The sequence below is a fragment of the Scyliorhinus torazame genome, chromosome 4 (genome assembly GCF_047496885.1).
Source record: "Scyliorhinus torazame isolate Kashiwa2021f chromosome 4, sScyTor2.1, whole genome shotgun sequence".
Classification (NCBI taxonomy): domain Eukaryota; kingdom Metazoa; phylum Chordata; class Chondrichthyes; order Carcharhiniformes; family Scyliorhinidae; genus Scyliorhinus; species Scyliorhinus torazame.
In genome coordinates this window covers 26657374-26677506 of record NC_092710.1, presented here as the reverse complement: position 1 = coordinate 26677506, position 20133 = coordinate 26657374, and the positions used below count along the sequence as shown (strand labels likewise).

Below are 20133 nucleotides of genomic sequence, written 5' to 3'. Positions count from 1 at the left end.
GTGAGGCGAAGGGGCGCAGTGAGTGGGGGGGGGGAGGGTGGGGGGGAAGTCCATCCCCGGAAGGTTCTGGTCGCCAGGGGCACGTAGGTGATGGACCTGCCGCGGTTTTGCGTCGGTGTGGGAATCCGAGTGCGTGGGGATCCGACGACTCGCTTACCCGCCAACGTGGTCCGAATTGACATCAGTTGCGTCATTGGCGTGGGTGGGTTTGGGACTCCTGCTCGATTCTCCGCCCCTTTCCGCTGCTCCCCGCCTCCCCCACCGCCCCCCCCCCCCCCCCCCCCCCCCGCCCTCCCCGGCTCACCAAAACAGCGGCGGAAGACCCCGGCGCCAGCTGAAGGAAGAGACAAGGAAGGAGATCGCGGCTGCAAGGAGACGCTGGTTGGCGAAGGAGGAACAGGGAAGGGTCGGAACTGGAGGGAAGGGGAAAGGTCCGAGACGGACGGGGGAAGGGAGATGTTGGGGGCCACCACCCCCCCCCCCCCACCGGGCGATTCTGCGGGCCGTCCGTTTTTTTGGCCAGTCCCGCCGCCGTGGGTTACATATGGTCCCACACGGCGCCGGGGGGGGGGGGGGGGGGGGGGATCGAACCCCGGGGTGGGGGAGGGGGCCACGGTGGCCTGGCCCGCGATCGGGACCCACCGACCTGCGGGAGGGCCTGTTCCCTTAGGGGGCACTTCTTCCTTCCGCGCCGGGCCACTCTCGGGCTCCGCCGTGGCCGGCGCGGAGAAGAGAACCCCTCGCGCTTGCGCCGAATCACGACGGCCGTTCCGCGCATGCGCGAACTTGCGCCGTCCCCCGGCGCCGGCCCCTCCGCCGTCCAGCTAGCCCCCTAGATGCTGCCCATTGACGCCAGAGTCGTTGGGGCCGGTTTTCCCGCCGGCGTGGGGGCTTAGTCCCCGGAAGGGAGAATCCATGCCAGGGTGAGGGAAAGGGCGAGGGGAGCAGGAAGAGTCCGAGGCGGGGTAAAAGGGGAGAGTCCGAGGCGGAACATGCAATCATACTTAATTCAGGGGAGGTGTAGCCCATTCGGACCCTCGCGATGCTCCACCATATCATCTAATTCTGACCTCAACTCTCCTTTCCCGTCTACCTCCAAACTCTTCAACTCCCTTGTTAATGAAGAATCTCTCTAACGCTGCCTTTAAAAATAGCCTGCCTCCACTGCTCTCCAGGGTAGTGAGGTCTCCGCAACTCCATCTTCAACCCCCTTATTTTTGGACAGTGTTCCCCCTAGTTCGAGTCTATCCCCCGAGGGGTAATCTACCCCCCCTACCAGCATCCACCCAGACAATCCCCCTCAGAATCCTGTGTGTTTCAATAAGATCCCCTCTCATTATGCTTCTGAACTCTTAACGAGTACGGGCCCAACCTTTCCCCAAAAGATAACGTCCGGAACTCAGGAATCACTTGGGTGAACGTTCTCGGAACTGCTTCAAGTCCTGCCTATAGGGGGCAGCAGAGACCTGGTGGGATCGTCACTGGACTCGTGATCCCAGGTAATCCAGGTTTGAATCCCACCAATGCAGATGGTGGAATTTGAATCCAGTAAAAATCTGGAGTTGTCGTCGAGCGATGGCCATGGAACCATTGTCCATTGTCGTGAAAAACCATCTGGTTCACCAGTGTCCTTCAGGGAAGGAAATCTGCCGCCCTTACCTGGTCTGGCCTACCTTTGACTCCAAACCCACAGCCAAGTGGTTGACTCTTAAATGAAATGGGCACATCCTGTAAAATAATTCTAAAAATATCCTTTCTGTAGCAAAAACTGTGTGCATTTACTGTACTCCAGGTGTGAGTTAGTTGGGGATTTGCAAAAGACTAACTTAATTGAACTTTTTGTTGAAAGTAACAGGGAATGCGCCGAATGTTGTCTAGGGGGAATTTAAGGGAGCATTTGACAAGATTGAAAGGCTGGTTAACAAAATGATGTGGTGGCGGACTAGGAGGGCCATTGCCCCATTGGACAAAGAGTTGTCTTCAGGATAAAGAGAGTCAAGGAGGATAGTTTTTTTTTAATGGACGGCAGCCAGTTAGACGGTGGTTGTCTCCAAGGGTCAGTGCTTGGACCTTTTTTTGATGATCGAAATAAATGAAGGTGGAGTGAGATTTCCGGATGGTACCACACCTGGAGCAGGGGCGAAGAGTGAGTGAGGGCGATATGAATCACCTGCAGGAAACAGGCTAGCAGGGGTGGCAGGCGGAACGTAACTGGGAGAAGTGCGAGGTGATGTATTTTGGTGCTGTTGTGCTTTTACGCCATACTTCACTCCAGGAGTGATAACTGACCAATGGGTATCTTTTATGTGAAACTAAATTTAATTTAAACACCACATTAGCATATAAGAAGGTTTGTGATTAACAGCCAAACAGTTCTTAAACATAAGGAAAAACTGTAACTTATGTCCAACAACTTCACTATAAATATTCCAACCCAATACAGTTCAAAGGCCACTTATAAATAAAGTTAACAGAACAGGGTAACTTGCGTTCCTCTTGAGACTTTGGAGATAGACCCTTTCAGAAACACCCTGAACATCCTTTGGTCTCGTCAGACTCCAATCCTACGGCAAAACTACAGACAGACCTGGCTCCTCCCACTAAATCCATCATCTGTATCCCACTGAGATGTCCCATGGCCTGCTCAGCTAGGGCTAACCTCCATCCCTCATTAATTATCTACACTCCAGCGAACTGTCCAAATATAAACGATATTCCATTATCATCTGTGAGTAAACAAGTAAATATTTGGAATCAATAATTATCTCACTTTTATGACCCCTTAATCACAGCTTTAGCAGATATACTGCCTATATGTATTTGGACTCAGATTTTTTGAATAACATTACTGCAACAAATATAAAATATAACCCACAACAATTTCCAACATTCAACTCTGAGCACTTGAAGGAAATAAACTTTCAGGAATATAGGGATTGAGTGGGAGAATGGGACTGACTAGATTGTTCGGTGGGGAGGGGGCAATGATTCATGGGGGTACTGGCCTCCTTCTGTGCTGCAAATGACCCTATCGACGAGGTTAAACTGGCTGGCCTGTAGTTTCTGGGCTTCTCACTTCTGGGACAATGTGTTTGCAACTCTCCAACACTGTGGCCTCCACCCCTGTATCAAAAGAGACTTGAAAGATATGTCAAGTGAGCCAGTGTTACTCCCTCCTGAAGTGCCCTCCTGTGCATCTCATCCGGTCCTGGCGGTTTAGCAACTTTCAGTACAACCAGCCTCTCTAATACCTCCTCTATCTCATTCCATCCGGTGCCTTAACCACCTCCTTTCTCGCAATGGCTTTGGCTGTACTTTCTTCCTTGGTAAAGACAGATGCAAAGTATTCACTCAGTACCTCAGCCATGGCCTCTCCCTCCATGTATAAATCCCATTTCTGGTTCCTAATCAACCAGGTGGCACAGTGGTTAGCACTTCTGCCTCACAGCAACAGGTCAAGCCCAGCATTGGGTGACTGCCTGTGCGGAGTTTGCGCGTTCTCCCCCTGTCTGCGTGGGTTTCCTCCCGGGTGCTCCGGTTCCCCCCCCCCCTCCCCGCAGTCCAAAGACGTGCAGGTTTAAGTGGATCGGTGACGATCCCTTGTCCCTGAGTGTCCAAAATCTCAGTTGGGGTTCAGAGGAGCATACAATCCCTCCAGTGCAAAAGGAGGACTCGGCCCACTTAGTCTGCAACAACCCTCTGAAAGGGCACCCCGCACACCCACCCACTCCCCCGCCCCAGCCCCGCAATCCCGCCTGGGGGCAATTTAGCAACTAGAGGGAGGGTTGTGGGCCTATCGTAGGGTCGGTGCACAGACTCCTTCTGCACTGTAAGAATTCTCTAACGCCACTCCTCCTAATCGCCCGCCATTTTACTATTTACATGTCTATCTATGTTGACTTTTCATATTAGCTGCCGCTCTCTTCTCACGATCTCCCTTTGCTGCTCTAGTTTCTCTTCCACCTCCCCCTCTCAACTTTCTGTGTTCAGCCTGGTCTGTCCACCTGACATCCGCCGTGTGCACCCCTTTTTTTCTGCTTCGCCTTCCTCCCTACCCCTTTCGCCACCTACCTCTCCCCCCCCTGGGAACGTGCCTTGACTGTACCGACCTGCCTTCCCATTTGTAAGGCCGCCCCCCCCCCCCTTGTTCAGTGACGGGTCTTTTGCCAGCCAGTCCTTGATTCCCAATTTATCTGGGCAAGATGCTTCCCACATTGGCGCTGCCCTTCCGCGATTATTCATCTTTACCCCGGCCTGCCCCGGGGTCCTTTTCCCGTTTGCTGATCCGGACCTCACCAGACAGATGATGATCGATGTTCCCCCTGGTGACACTTGACCCAACGGACCCGCCTCGTCTCCCGCCCCCCCCCCCCCCCCCGGAACCAGATTCAGCAACGGGCCTCCTCTTTCATTTGGCCGGGGGGGGGGGGGGGGGGGGGGGGGGGGGGCGTGGGGGCGGTGGGGGGGGGGGTGGGTTGCGTGCTGATCTCGAATGAAGTCGAAGGTGGCTGAGCAATTTGGAGCGACTGCCCCCAAGGGGGCCTTTTCCTTCTCCGCCATTCCTCGATACCGGACAGGCGCCAGGAAATCCAGTCGGAGAGGAAGCATCTTTGTGACCCAAAGGGTGATTTAGAATGCGGGACTCTCTCCCACAGGAGGTCATTGAGAGGGATGTTGTTCGGTACCTTCAAGGGGGAAGCTGGGTAAATCCATGAGGGAGGGGACATGTTGATGGGGTGAGGTGGAAGAGGGGGCGGGACGCACGTGGAGCTCCCGACATAGACCTGTGGTGATGTCTGTGTGGAGTCTGCACTTTCTCCCCGTGTCTGCTGTGTGGGTTTCCTCCGGGTGCTCAGGTTTCCTCCCGCATGTCCCGAAAGACTTGTGGGAGGAATTGGGTAAATTGGACATTCTGGATTCTCCCTCCGTGTCCCCGAACAGGCGCCGGAATGTGGTGACCAGGGGCTTTTCACAGTCACGTCATTGCAGTGTTAATGTCAGCCTACTTGTGACAATAATAAAGGTTGGTATCATTATTATTAACTCTGAAAATAAAGACTGAGAGATGAGATAAAAGCGTCCCCATCGCCCTGCACATTGTCCGTTGTCAGGTAACAGCCTCTTACCCGCTTGAATGCTTCGATTGAACCTGCTCGCCTCCACGCTGAGCCAGTGCGTTCCAGACCCTCCTCCTTCCCCCGAGGGTCTAATCGCCTCAATCGAATCTGCTCTTCGCCCTCCCCTCTCCGAGAATACAGTCCTAACTTCTCCAGCTCCCCTGCCTGACTGAATCTCATCAGCCCCCGGCACTGTTCTCATGAACGGAGGTCTTTAGAATTTGGAAAGGCTACGATGCAAATGGACAGCGAGAGAGAATGTTTACCCTTTGTATGGGGGGGGGGGGCATAACTAGGAGCTGTCGCTATCGGGTAGTTCGCCCGAGAAACCGCACAGGTAATTCAGAAGAGGCGCTGCTCCCTCACCGCGCCAGGGTCCCGGGTTCGATTCCGGCCTCGGGTTGCCACCTGTACAGAGTCTGCCCGTTCTCCCCAAAATCTGCTTAAGTTTCCTCCGGGCGCTCCAGTTTCCTCCCTCAAGCCCAAAGATGTGCGGGTTAGGTGGACTGGCCGTGATAAATTGTCCCGAGGGCACCAGGAACGTGTAGAATACGTGGAACTCACCATCGCAGGGAGCTGCTGAAGGGATTTGTACAGATGGGTTTCAGGGGCAAGTCACCAAGCATTTGAGGGGAAAGGGGAATTAATATTTAGAAGGAGTGATTTGGAGGAAGCTGGGTGGGAGCAGAAGTGGACTGTCTGGGTGAAAGAGTCTGTTTCTGCACCATTTAATCTGCGTAAGCCTAGCTTTCTGTAGCTTCTGTTGTGGTTCATTGTCACCATCCCAGATGCTGTTCGAACAGGTCAGGAAGATCCCAGAATCGAACCCTGGCTCTAAAGATCGTAACTTTTACTTTATCTAAAGGAAAGCGTAGAGTCATAGGACTGCCAGGATTAACAACAAAGAAAAATTATTAAACGTCAAAAGTTTGAGTATAATACAATACTCCTTCACAAATGTTCTCAGATTTTAATGAGAATACAGGTTACAAAATCTAATTTCTGCCATAATGTTCTCGGCCAACATACAGTCCATTTAAACCCATGGGTTGACTGTGGTCAGAGGCACTCCACTTTGGAACCAAGTGGCAGATGTCACTCCTTCAATCTTCCGTGGATTTCTCCTCCTATTCCTCCCAGAATGTCCCACGAGTGCTTCCAAATTCCACTCTCAAAAGAGTTGCTTGAAAATATTATTTCAAACAATGCTTTCCCTCAGCTGTTTTCACCAAGGAACCACCTCCAGGTTTTCCAACTCTCCTTTGAAGCTAGGTTTTCTTCCAGTGGTTTTAGCAAGAAGCCGCTTCTAGGTCTTCCAACTCTCCTTTTAGCATTCCTTTTGTCTTGAATCGCCCCAGCACCCAACCCTCTACACAAAAGTCCAGGTACTCGGTCCCCAACAGAAGACTAATGTTTCCAAAAGCAGAAAATAAGGATACCAAATTCATGACTGCTTTAATCTCCGGCTTTTCTCCAGCCAATTTCACCTAGTTGGTCCTTTCTAGGTCTGACTTTTGTCATGTGAGAGTACCTTTAAGAAATGGGTGTTTATCAAATAGCTGTAGTGGATGTACCTTTAAGAAATGGGTGTTTTTCAAATAGCTGTAGTGGATGTACCTTTAAGAAATGGGTGTTTATCAAATAGCTGTAGTGGATGTCCCTTTAAGAAATGGGTGTTTATCAAATAGCTGCAGTGATGTCAGAGTGTGGGTGGAGCTGGGCTGGCTGGCTTTCACTTTTGTTTTTGAGCAGGCAGCTACAGGGTGTGTTTTAGTTTGTTTTCCGAGCTGGACAGCTGCAGGCAAAGCAAGCATCTGTATAAAGATCTCTCTTTGCAATCTAGGGGCTTTTCATAGTAACTTAATTGAAGCCTGCTTGAGACAATAAGCGATTATTATTATTAAAGTGTCTCCAGCTCATTTGAGGATTTCAAAGTAATACCTGTTTCTGTAGAGAATTTAAAACTGCTGTCTTTCTGTAAAAAGGGTCTTTTGGTCTTATGGATGTTGTTAGGAAAATTATGAAGGGTTATTTATAGAATATTGTATCTGTGGGGATTATTGGTGTTGGTAGTTGTTAAGATGTTTGCTGCGGGTTTAATAAAGTGTTAACTGGATTCAAAAATAAACATGGTTTTGTTTTAAAAGTACTTTAGATCTCTGCTGTCCCACACCTGGAGAGTGGGCCGTGCGCTCCCCATAACCACAATCTATTAAAAGTTGTGGATCAGGTGAACTCCATGATACACTTTGGGGTTCTCTCAACCCTGGCCCATAACACTTTAACTTCAGCACCCTGTTCCAACGGTTGTTCCTCTTGTTTCCTTCAACTTCAAACATTTCTTTTCTCTTCCCGGGTTTCTGGAACCGACTGCCCTTCAGCCTCTCGGGAGCTTGCTGTCATGCGCGATACTCCACTGCATGGCCTCTCTTCCAACAAAGCTGCAAGAGATGTTCCCTTTTTCCCGACTGACCTGAAAAGAAAACTCAAAGGGGTATTTACCCTGGTTGCTGAGCCACATCCCATTCTGTCCCCGATCTCTGATTTAATTTTCCTCCTGTAAACTCTCTCTGAACATTATAGAAACCCCCATACATGCAAAACACCCTTGTTTAGCATGAATTCAACACAATCCGAAACAAAACATCAAACCCACTCAAATCTTTACTTTATTTCGCGTATTTTACTGATGTGAAGGAGCGTTGAGATGTGACTGATGTTTCTCTTTCTCTCCCGACTAGGAAGGTGCGTTGAGCCTCTGGTTGCACTACAGCGATGGAACCACGGCACCCCTCCAGCTTTACAGCTCCGAGGACTACTCGCTGACGGTCAGGTCTCTGGATGAGCAAGTTGTGTCCGTGCGCGGGCAGGAGGCCGGTGCTGAACCCGCGGCGGTGGTGGCAGAGGGCGAAGGTGGCGGCCAGCTGCTCCAGGTGAAAATGGCGGTCCCCGCAGTCTGTCAGAAGGGCAAACGGAAAGGCGGCCTAGTTCTGGCGTTGGTGCGGGCCGGGGTTGACGTCCGTTTTAGCCGCGAGGAGGAGGACGCAAACCGCGAGGCTGAGGCAGTGGACACGCGGGTCTTCCCGGACTGGGAGCACCATGATACCCGGCTGTCCGAGCGGGAGGAGGGTGCGATGTGGGTGGAGGGCACAACCCGCCGGCTTCACCCCGAGAGGCGTGGCGGGAAGAGGGCTCCGAGCGATTCGGCTGCTCTCGATCCAAGGCTCCGTGATCATCTCCCGAAGACGGAGGCTCCGACCCCCTTGCAGCCCCTCCCGGGCTTCGGAGGGGAAGAGTTCTCCTTGACTTTCAAAGGCGTGACGGACTTGGAGATTGGCATGTACGCGCTGCTGGGGATCTTCTGCTTGGCCATTCTGGTCTTCTTCATCAACTGCGTCACCTTCGTGCTCAAGTATAGGCGGAAGGAGCTTCCACTGGCAGAGCCCGGACAGCCGCCCCACTGGGTGTGGTCGGGGAGCGAGCGGCCAGGGCCGGCTCGGCGGGGGGACATCGCGCCCCACGGGAGGGAGCAGGCCGTCTTGAGGGCCGGGTGCCATGATAATGGGGCCTCGACCGAGGGGGGCAGTCAGCAGCCGAGCGACAGCTTGATCTCCCGGACGAATCTGCAGGGGTTCATCGAAGGGGTCTCCCTGGCCAGTCAGCAGGGGTTCACTCAAGGGGTCTCCCTGGCCGATCAGCAGGGGTTCATCGAAGGGGTCTCCCTGGCCAGTCAGCAGGGGTTCATCGAAGGGGTCTCCCTGGCCAGTCAGCAGGGGTTCACTCAAGGGGTCTCCCTGGCCAATCAGCAGGGGTTCATCGAAGGGGTCTCCCTGGCCAGTCAGCAGGGGTTCACTCAAGGGGTCTCCCTGGCCAGTCAGCAGGGGTTCATCGAAGGGGTCTCCCTGGCCAGTCAGCAGGGGTTCACTGAAGGGGTCTCCCTGGCCAATCAGCAGGGGTTCACTCAAGGGGTCTCCCTGGCCAGTGCGCAGGGGTTAACTCAAGGGGTCTCCCTGGCCAATCAGCAGGGGTTCATCGAAGGGGTCTCCCGGGCCAATCAGCAGGGGTTCATTGAAGGGGTCTCCCGGGCCAATCTGCAGGGTTGTGATGAGGGGGTTTCCCTGCGCATTGGGCAGGGATTCGATGAGGGGGTCACCCTGGCCAATCCTCAGGGGTTGGCTGAAGAGGTTTCCTTGGCCAATCCGCAGGGGTTCGCTGAGGGGGTCTCCCTAGCCAGTGCGCAGGGGTTCACCGACGGGGTCTCCAGGGCCAACGTGCAGGGGTTCACCGACAGGGTGTCACAGCCCAACAGAGGGAGATGCCCGGACGGGATTCCCCGGCCTGACCCTGGGGGGCGGCTCACGCGGCCAAACCTCCAGAAGCAGAGGGCCCCGGGGCAGGGCCGCGCCCTTGCCGTCGACAGGCCGGAAACACGGACCCGTGGCGGCTGGCTGCGTGAGGCGGGCCGGACGGAGGTGGGCTCCCGCACGGCCTTGCAGGGCGGAGGGGCGGGGCCGACCGCTGGCGGGGGCGGGGCCGGGTCCCGTGGCACGGCCGGGGGGCGGGGCGGCGGGGCCCGGGCAGGCGCGGCGCGGAGGGGGGCTGACCTGAGCACAGCCGGCGGAGGGGAGGGCAGCTGGGCACCCCGCGCCCGCGCGCAGGGCTCCATGGATGGGTACTGCACGATCCAGGGGTTTTCCCAGAGGCAGCGGCAGGAATTCCGGCCCGGAACGCTGCAGGACTTCAGGCCCAAGAGGGTCCAGTTGTCCACTTTTGTGACGGCCACCCCGGAGAAGGCAGCGCAGCCACCATTGCCGGCCACGCAGTCCATCATTGTGGCCGACGAGGAGGACATCAGGTGGGTGTGCCAGGACATGGGGCTCCAGGACCCCGATGAACTGCAGAGCTACATGGAGAGGATCAGGGAGGCCTCTTAAAAGGACAATACACCGGGCCTAGCTGGTGGGGCCCACCTTGTGTGATATTTCTGCTTTAAGATGTGATTTATTCCCAGCCGAGCCCCCGAATGCGCAGCGAGGTCCCGCCAACCCACCGTGATAGGACAGGGAGTGTAATCACCCCCCCCCCACCACCCCCACTCTACCCTAACCCCACCCCACCCCGCACACTGCGTTCTCCCCGTGTGTGCGTGGGTTTCCTCCGGCTGCTCCCGGTTCCCTCCCGCCGTCCAAAGATGTGCGGGTTAGGCGGATTGGCCGTGCGAAATTGCCCCAACGTGTGGTTTGTCAAGGTTGAGGGTCGGGTAACATCTTCCTATTCTCTATTCCGCTATTTATGAAGCAAATCTACTCCCCCCCCCCCCCGCCCCAATTCTTTTCTTGTGAATTCGATTATCTCATTGAACGCTCAGCGCACAGTAGCGTGGATATTGACACAACGTCAAGCTGCTACCACCTTGACCGACAACAAACGAAGGAGATAGCGAGGGGAGGAAATTTAAATGCAGGTTAGCAGCAGGCTCAAGGGGCTGAACGGCCTCCTCCTGTTCCTATTTCTTATGGTCTAGGGGTCGGCCACTCGGGCCCCTCCCGCCTGCTGCCCCTTTCAATAAGACCGTGACCGATCGGATTGTGACCTCCGCCCCACATTCCTGCCGACCCCCTGATGACCTTTCGCCCCCCCCCTCGTCAATCAGGAATCCATCTCGCTCGGCCTGAACGACATTCCGAGGTTCCCGCTCCCGCTGCCTTTCGAGGAAGAGAATCCCAGAGACTCGGCAACCTCTGAGGGGAAAGAATTCTCCTCAACTCCGTCTGAAATGGGCCGCCCCCTTATTTTTAAAGTGACCCCCCCCCCCCCACCCCGTTCTAGATTCTCCCACACGAGGAAACGTCCTCTCCACATCCCTCCCGTCAATAATCCCTCAGGATATTCAAGGTTTCGATCGAGTCGCCTCTCACTCTTCTCAACTCCAGCGGACACAAACCTGACCTCTCCGACCTTTCCTCGTGGGACAACCCGCCCATTCCCGTGGTTAATCTGGTAAATCTTCTCTGAGCTGCTTCCAATGTGTTTACATCATTGAGGGAGGGAGAACATCTTTCTCCTCCTCTGTGGCTACCTCGCCAACAACTGTTTGCATTTGTATAGCCCCCACTTAACAGAGGAAGACATCCCGAAATCCGTCAAAGGAGCAATTAATCGGTGCAAGCTGGACCCAAGAGCTGGGGTTCGAGGCCTGCCCACAAGGCCGAGACTTGGTAAGGCAATGCCAGAGCGTGGGGGACCCAGGCAACCGAAGGCAGCACCACCCACCCAGGGACGGTACGCTCAAAAGGCCAGAATTGGAGGAACACAGAGATTCCAGAGGGTGGAGGATGTTACAAGGGCTTGTAGGGTCTGGAGGAGGTTCCAGAGAGAGAGAGAGAGAGGGTTCGAGGGGCTGCAGGAGGTTCCAGAGAGAGGGAGGGTTGTAGGGGCTGGAGGTTACAAAGTTAGGGAGGGTTCTAGGGGTTGGAGGAGGTTCCAGAGCTAGGGAGGGATGTAGGGTTTGGAGGTTACAGAGGTAGGGAGGGTGGTAGGGGCTGTAGGTTACAAAGATATGGATGGTTGAAGAGTCTGGAGGAGATTACAGAGTTAGGGAGGGTTGAAGGGGCTGGAGGAGGTTACATAGGGAGGGTTGTAGGGGCTGGAGGAGGTTCCAGAGATAGGGAGGGTTGAAGGGGCTGGAGGAGGTTACATAGGGAGGGTTGTAGGGGCTGGAGGAGGTTCCAGAGATAGGGAGGGTTGAAGGGGCTGGAGGAGGTTACAGAGTTAGGGAGGGTTGAAGGGGCTGGAGGAGGTTACATAGGGAGGGTTGTAGGGGCTGGAGGAGGTTCCAGAGATAGGGAGGGTTGAAGGGGCTGGAGGAGGTTACATAGGGAGGGTTGTAGGGGCTGGAGGAGGTTCCAGAGATAGGGAGGGTTGTAGGGGCTGGAGGAGGTTCCAGAGATAGGGAGGGTTGAAGGGGCTGGAGGAGGTTACATAGGGAGGATTGAAGGGGCTGGAGGAGGTTACATAGGGAGGGTTGTAGGGGCTGGAGGAGTTTATAGAGATAGGGAGGGATGTAGAGTCTGGAGGTTACAAAAATAGGGAGGGTTATAGGGGCTGGAGGAGGTTCCAGAGATAGGGAGAGGTGTAGGGGCTGGAGGAGGTTCCAGAGATACGGAGGGTTGTAGGGGCTGGAGGAGGTTCCAGAGATAGGGCGGGCTGCAGGGGCTGGAGGAGGTTCCAGAGATAGGGAGGGTTGTAGGGGCTGGAGGAGGTTACAGAGATAGGGAGGGTTCTAGGGGCTGGAGGAGGTTCCAGAGATAGGGAGGGATGTAGGGTTTGGAGGTTACAGAGATATGGAGGGTTGAAGAGGCTGGAGGAGGTTACATAGGGAGGGTTTTGGGGCTGGAGGAGCTTACATAGATAGGAAGGGTTCTAGGGGCTGGAGGAGGTTCCAGAGATAGGGAGGGATGTAGGGGCTGGAGGACATTACAGAGATCGGGAGGGTTGTAGGGGCTGGAGGAGGTTACAGAGATAGGGAGGGTTGTCGGGGCTGGAGGAGGTTACAGAGATAGGGAGGGGTGTAGGGGCTGGAGGAAGTTACAGAGATAGGGAGGGTTGTAGGGGCTGGAGGAGGTTACATATATAGGGAGGGTTGTAGGGGCTGGAGGAAGTTACAGAGATAGGGAGGGTGGTAGGGGCTGGAGGAGTTTCCAGAGATATGGAAGGTTGTAGGGGCAGAAGGAGGTTACAGAGATAGGGAGGATTGTCGGGGCAGGAGGAGATTACAGAAATAGGGAGGGTTGAAGGGTCTGGAGGAGTTACAGAGCTGGGAGGGTCGTAAGGTCTGGAGGCTCCCGAGATAGGGAGGGTTGTAGGGTCTGTAGGTTACAGAGGTAGGGAGGGTTGTAAGGGCAGGAGGAGGTTACAGAAATAGGGAGAGCTGTAGGGGCTGGAGGAGGTTAAAGAGATAGGGAGGGTGTAGGGGCTGGAGGAGTTTACAGAGAGAGGGAGTGTTGTAGGGGCTGGAGGAGGTTAGAGAAATAGGGAGGGTGTAGGGGCTGGAGGAGGTTGTAGGGCTGGAGGAGGTTACAAAGATCGGGAGGGTTGTAGGGGCAGGAAGATTTTACAGAGATAGGGAGGGTTGTAGGGGCTGGAGGAGGTTACAGAGGTAGGAAGGGCTGTAAGGCTGGTGGAGGTTACAGAGATAGGAAGGGTTGAAGATTCTGGTGGAGTTCCAGAGATGAGGAGCATTGTAGTGGTAGGAGGTTCCAGAGATTGGGAGGTTTGTAGGGGCTGGAGGAGGCTACCGAGATTCGGAGGGTTGTCGGGGCTGGAGGAGGCTACAGAGATAGGCAGGGTTGTAGGGTCTAGACGAGGTTACAGAGATAGGGAGGGTTGTAGGGGCTGGAGGAGGTTGCAAAGATAGGGAGGGTTGTAGGGGCTTGAGGAGGCTACAGAGATAGGGAGAGTTGTAGCGGCTGGAGGAGGTTACAGAGATATGGAGGGCTGTAGCGGCTGGAGGCGGTTACGAGATAGGAGGGTTATAGCAGTTGGTGGAGTTAGAGATAGGGAGAGTTGTAGAGGCTGGAAGTGACAGAGATACGGAGGGTTGTAGGGGCTGGAGGAGGTTACGAGATAGGGAGGGTTGTAGTGGCTGGAGGAGGTTACAGAGATAGGGAAGGCTGTAGGGGCTGAAGGAGGTTACAGAGATAGGGAGGGTTGTAGCGGCTGGAGGAGGTTACAGAGATAGGGAAGGCTGTAGCGGCTGAAGGAGGTTACAGAGATAGGGAGGGGTGTAGGGGCTGAAGGAGGTTACAGAGATAGGGAGGGCTGTAGCGGCTGAAGGAGGTTACAGAGATGGGGAGGGTTGTAGGGGATGGAGGAGATTAGAGATAGGGAGGGGTGTAGGGGCTGGAGGAGGTTACATAGATAGGGAGGGTTGTAGGGTCTGGAGGAGGTTGCAGAGATAGGGAGGGTTGTAGGGGCTGGAGGAGGTTACAGAGATAGGAAGGGCTGTCGTGGCTGAAGGAGGTTGCAGAGATCGGGAGTGTTGTATGGGCTGAAGGAGGTTACAGAGATAGGGAGGGTTGTAGGGGCTGGAGGAGGTTGCAGAGATAGGGAGGGTTGTAGGGGCTGAAGGAGGTTACAGAGATAGGGAGGGGAGTAGGGGCTGGAGGAGGTTACAGAGATGGGGAGAGTTGAGGGGACGGGAGGAGGTTACAGAGATAGGAAGGGTTGTGGGGCTGGAGGATGTTACAGGGATCGGGATGGTTGTATGGGCTGAAGGAGGTTACAGAGATAGGGAGGGTTGTAGGGGCTGGAGGAGGTTGCAGAGATAGGGAGGGTTGTAGGGGCTGGAGGAGGTTACAGAGATAGGGAGGGTTGTCGGGACTGGAGGAGGTTGCAGAGATAGGGAGGGCTGTCGTGGCTGAAGGAGGTTGCAGAGATCGGGAGGGTTGTAGGGGCTGAAGGAGGTTACAGAGATAGGGAGGGTTGTAGGGGCTGAAGGAGGTTACAGAGATAGGGAGGGGAGTAGGGGCTGGAGGAGGTTACAGAGATAGGGAGAGTTGAGGGGACGGGAGGAGGTTACAGAGATAGGGAGGGTTGTGGGGCTGGAGGAGGTTACAGGGATCAGGATGGTTGTAGAGGCTGGAGGAGGTTACAGAGATAGGGAGGGTTGTAGGGGCTGGAGGAGGTTGCAGAGATAGGGAGGGTTGTAGGGGCTGGAGGAGGTTGCAGAGATAGGGAGGGTTGTAGGGGCTGAAGGAGGTTGCAGAGATGGGATAGGGGATAATGCTAAAGGGAAGTTTACAATGCAGGATGGATGAATTTCGAAGTCTGCCGTGTTGGACGACGAGCTGGGCCTCACAGAATCGTCCCCAGGGATATTGTTCCGAGAGATTTGGATGCAATGTGCAAGTTGTGCTTTTGCCCCTGCGGATGCTTTGTCACCCCGGATACACTGCAAGAATAAAACTCAACTGTGTAAGCATATCAATCATGCCGAATGCACATTCCTCTCCCAGCCCAGCATTCAGTTTGTAAACCATTCAATAAAACAGAGTTCGAATCTTGTGCTGTCTCTCTTTCCTGTAATTGGTGCGAGCCTCATGGCAGTGTACAGTAAGAGCAAGCTCGTCAGAGTCTGACTGAAACCCAATGTGAAACATGTATGTTCAGAAGCCCCTGAGACCAGTCTGCTCATTTTCTAACAAATGTTTGACAAGACTGGTGCCAAGGGAGAAGTCTGATCTTCAACATTAAACTCACACACAGGTCAAGTGACACGTTCACTAGGTGCTCGATATAGCGGGTGACAGACTGCACACATCAATGTTTATTGGCGAACAATGTCTTCTCCATTCACACAAAGATTGTTACTCGATGCGCAGATTCCTGCACGGTTTCGAGCTCGTTCCGGCCCTCTGGACTGAACTGGTTTCTGCACAACCTGTGAAAGGGAAGTTATACGGAATCTCAAGGTGCTGTACATAAATGTATGAAGGCCCATTCAGCCCCTTCTCCAGCCTGTTACACGGGAACAGGAGGAGGCTCCATTCAGCTCCTTCTCCAGCCTGTTACACAGGAACAGGAGGAGGCCCCATTCAGCCCCTTCTCCAGCCTGTTACACAGGAACAGGAGGAGGCCCCATTCAGCCCCTTCTCCAACCAGTTACACAGGAACAGGAAGAGGTCCCATTCAGACCCTTCTCCAGCCTGTTACACAGGAACAGGAGGAGGTCCCATTCAGACCCTTCTCCAGCCTGTTACACAGGAACAGGAGGAGGCCCCATTCAGCCCCTTCTCCAGCCAGTTACACAGGAACAGGAGGAGGCCCCATTCAGCCCCTTCTCCAGCCTGTTACACGGGAACAGGAGGAGGCCCCATTCAGCCCCTTCTCCAGCCTGTTACACAGGAACAGGAGGAGGCCCCATTCAGCACCTTCTCCAGCCTGTTACACAGGAACAGGAGGAGCCCATTCAGCCCCTTCTCCAGCCTGTTGCACAGGAACAGGAGGAGACCCCATTCAGCCCCTTCTCCAGCCTGTTGCACAGGAACAGGAGGAGGCCCCATTCAGCCCCTTCTCCAGCCTGTTACACAGGAACAGGAGGAGGCCCCATTCGGCCCCTTCTCCAGCCTGTTACACAGGAACAGGAGGAGGCCCCATTCAGCCCCTTCTCCAGCCTGTTACACAGGAACAGGAGGAGGCCCCATTCGGCCCCTTCTCCAGCCTGTTACACAGGAACAGGAGGAGGCCCCATTCAGCACCTTCTCCAGCCTGTTACACAGCAACAGGAGGAGGCCCCATTCAGCCCCTTCTCCAGCCTGTTAGACAGGAACAGGAGGAGGCCCCATTCAGCCCCTGCTCCAGCCTGTTACATAGGAACAGGAGGAGGCCCCATTCAGCCCCTTCTCCAGCCAGTTACACAGGAACAGGAGGAGTTCCCATTCAGCCCGTTCTCCAGCCTGTTACACAGGAACAGGAGGAGGCCCCATTCAGCACCTTCTCCAGCCGGTTACACAGGAACAGGAGGGGGCCCCATTCAGCCCCTCCTCCAGCCTGTTACACAGGAACAGGAGGAGGCCCCATTCAGCACCTTCTCCAGCCTGTTACACAGCAACAGGAGGCCCCATTCAGCCCCTCCTCCAGCCTGTTACACAAGAACAGGAGGAGGCCCCATTCAGCCCCTTCTCCAGCCTGTTACACAGGAAAAGGGGGAGGCCCCATTCAGCCCCTGCTCCAGCCTGTTACATAGGAACAGGAGGAGGCCCCATTCAGCCCCTTCTCCAGCCAGTTACACAGGAACAGGAGGAGTTCCCATTCAGCCCGTTCTCCAGCCTGTTACACAGGAACAGGAGGAGGCCCCATTCAGCACCTTCTCCAGCCGGTTACACAGGAACAGGAGGGGGCCCCATTCAGCCCCTCCTCCAGCCTGTTACACAGGAACAGGAGGAGGCCCCATTCAGCACCTTCTCCAGCCTGTTACACAGCAACAGGAGGCCCCATTCAGCCCCTTCTCCAGCCTGTTACACAAGAACAGGAGGAGGCCCCATTCAGCCCCTTCTCCAGCCTGTTACACAGGAAAAGGGGGAGGCCCCATTCTGCCCCTTCTCCAGCCTGTTACACAGGAACAGGAGGAGGCCCCATTCAGCCCCTTCTCCAGCCAGTTACACAGGAACAGGAGGAGTTCCCATTCAGCCCGTTCTCCAGCCAGTTACACAGGAACAGGAGGAGTTCCCATTCATCCCCTACTCCAGCCTGTTACACAGGAACAGGAGGAGCCCATTCAGCCCCTTCTCCAGCCTGTTGCACAGGAACAGGAGGAGACCCCATTCAGCCCTTTCTCCAGCCTGTTACACAGGAACAGGAGGAGGCCCCATTCAGCCCCTTCTCCAGCCTGTTACACAGGAACAGGAGGAGCCCATTCAGCCCCTTCTCCAGCCTGTTACACAGGAACAGGAGGAGCCCATTCAGCCCCTTCTCCAGCCTGTTACACAGGAACAGGAGGAGGCCCCATTCAGCCCCTTCTCCAGCCTGTTACACAGGAACAGGAGGAGGCCCCATTCAGCCCCTTCTCCAGCCTGTTACACAGGAACAGGAGGAGGCCCCATTCAGCCCCTTCTCCAGCCTGTTACACAGGAACAGGAGGAGGCCCCATTCAGCCCCTTCTCCAGCCTGTTAAACAGGAACAGGAGGAGGCCCCATTCAGCCCCTTCTCCAGCCTGTTACACAGGAACAGGAGGAGGCCCCATTCGGCCCCTTCTCCAGCCTGTTACACAGGAACAGGAGGAGGCCCCATTCAGCCCCTTCTCCAGCCTGTTACACAGGAACAGGAGGAGGCCCCATTCGGCCCCTTCTCCAGCCTGTTACACAGGAACAGGAGGAGGCCCCATTCAGCACCTTCTCCAGCCTGTTACACAGCAACAGGAGGAGGCCCCATTCAGCCCCTTCTCCAGCCTGTTAGACAGGAACAGGAGGAGGCCCCATTCAGCCCCTGCTCCAGCCTGTTACATAGGAACAGGAGGAGGCCCCATTCAGCCCCTTCTCCAGCCAGTTACACAGGAACAGGAGGAGTTCCCATTCAGCCCGTTCTCCAGCCTGTTACACAGGAACAGGAGGAGGCCCCATTCAGCACCTTCTCCAGCCGGTTACACAGGAACAGGAGGGGGCCCCATTCAGCCCCTCCTCCAGCCTGTTACACAGGAACAGGAGGAGGCCCCATTCAGCACCTTCTCCAGCCTGTTACAATGCAACAGGAGGCCCCATTCAGCCCCTTCTCCAGCCTGTTACACAAGAACAGGAGGAGGCCCCATTCAGCCCCTTCTCCAGCCTGTTACACAGGAAAAGGGGGAGGCCCCATTCAGCCCCTTCTCCAGCCTGTTACACAGGAACAGGAGGAGGCCCCATTCAGCCCCTTCTCCAGCCAGTTACACAGGAACAGGAGGAGTTCCCATTCAGCCCGTTCTCCAGCCAGTTACACAGGAACAGGAGGAGTTCCCATTCATCCCCTACTCCAGCCTGTTACACAGGAACAGGAGGAGCCCATTCAGCCCCTTCTCCAGCCTGTTGCACAGGAACAGGAGGAGACCCCATTCAGCCCTTTCTCCAGCCTGTTACACAGGAACAGGAGGAGGCCCCATTCAGCCCCTTCTCCAGCCTGTTACACAGGAACAGGAGGAGCTCATTCAGCCCCTTCTCCAGCCTGTTGCACAGGAACAGGAGGAGGCCCCATTCAGCCCCTTCTCCAGCCTGTTACACAGGAACAGGAGGAGGCCCCATTCAGCCCCTTCTCCAGCCGGTTACATAGGAACAGGAGGAGGCCCCATTCAGCCCCTTCTCCAGCCTGTTACACAGGAACAGGAGGAGCCCATTCAGCCCCTTCTCCAGCCTGTTCCACAGGAACAGGAGGAGGCCCAATTCAGCCCCTTCTCCAGCCTGTTACACAGGAACAGGAGGCCCCATTCAGCCCCTTCTCCAGCCAGTTACACAGGAACAGAGGGAGGCCCCATTCAGCCCCTTCTCCAGCATGTTACACAGGAACAGGAGGAGGCCCCATTCAGCCCTTTCTCCAGCCTGTTGCACAGGAACAGGAGGAGGCCCCATTCAGCCCCTTCTCCAGCCTGTTACACAGGAACAGGAGGAGGCCCCATTCAGCCCCTTCTCCAGCCTGTTCCACAGGAACAGGAGGAGTCACCATTCAGCCCCTTCTCCAGCCGGTTACATAGGAACAGGAGGAGGCCCCATTCAGCCCCTTCTCCAGCCTGTTACACAGGAACAGGAGGAGCCCATTCAGCCCCTTCTCCAGCCTGTTCCACAGGAACAGGAGGAGACCCCATTCAGCCCTTTCTCCAGCCTGTTGCACAGGAACAGGAGGAGGCCCAATTCAGCCCCTTCTCCAGCCTGTTACACAGGAACAGGAGGCCCCATTCAGCCCCTTCTCCAGCCAGTTACACAGGAACAGAGGGAGGCCCCATTCAGCCCCTTCTCCAGCATGTTACACAGGAACAGGAGGAGCCCATTCAGCCGCTTCTCCAGCCTGTTGCACAGGAACAGGAGGAGACCCCATTCAGCCCTTTCTCCAGCCTGTTGCACAGGAACAGGAGGAGGCCCCATTCAGCCCCTTCTCCAGCCTGTTACACAGGAACAGGAGGAGACACCATTCAGCCCCTTCTCCAGACGGTTACATAGGAACAGGAGGAGGCCCCATTCAGCCCCTTCTCCAGCCTGTTACACAGGAACAGGAGGCCCCATTCAGCCCCTTCTCCAGCCTGTTAGACAGGACCAGGAGGAGGCCCCATTCAGCCCCTTCTCCAGCCTGTTACACACGAACAGGAGGAGGCCCCATTCAGCCCTTTCTCCAGCCTGTTACACAGGAACAGGAGGAGGCCCCATTCAGCCCCTTATCCAACCGATTACAGAGGGAGAGGAGGAGGTCCCATTCAGCCTCTTCTCCAGCCTGTTACACAGGTACAGGAGGAGGCCCCATTCAACCACTTCTCCAGCTTGTTACACAGGGAAAGGAGGA

The 20133-nt window shown here is 55.4% G+C and overlaps 2 protein-coding genes across 3 annotated transcripts in view; one reads left to right on the top strand and one right to left on the bottom strand.

Annotated features, from left to right (window-relative positions):
- Positions 1-9622, top strand: part of LOC140410158 (transmembrane protein 132C-like) — a gene marked incomplete at its 3' end in the record, with an annotated part of 139252 nt that extends 129630 nt beyond the window's left edge. The window contains exon 10 of the mRNA XM_072498120.1: positions 7859-9622. Within this exon, the coding sequence (XP_072354221.1) occupies positions 7859-9622 (1764 nt within the window). The remainder of the gene's footprint in view (positions 1-7858) is intronic.
- A 5557-nt stretch (positions 9623-15179) lies between these two features.
- Positions 15180-20133, bottom strand: part of LOC140410157 (ribonuclease inhibitor-like) — a 145584-nt gene continuing 140630 nt past the window's right edge. For both annotated transcript variants that reach the window (XM_072498117.1, XM_072498119.1), the window contains exon 11: positions 15180-15558. In XM_072498117.1, coding sequence (XP_072354218.1) covers positions 15471-15558 — 88 coding nt within the window. In that variant the 3' untranslated portion in view covers positions 15180-15470. The remainder of the gene's footprint in view (positions 15559-20133) is intronic.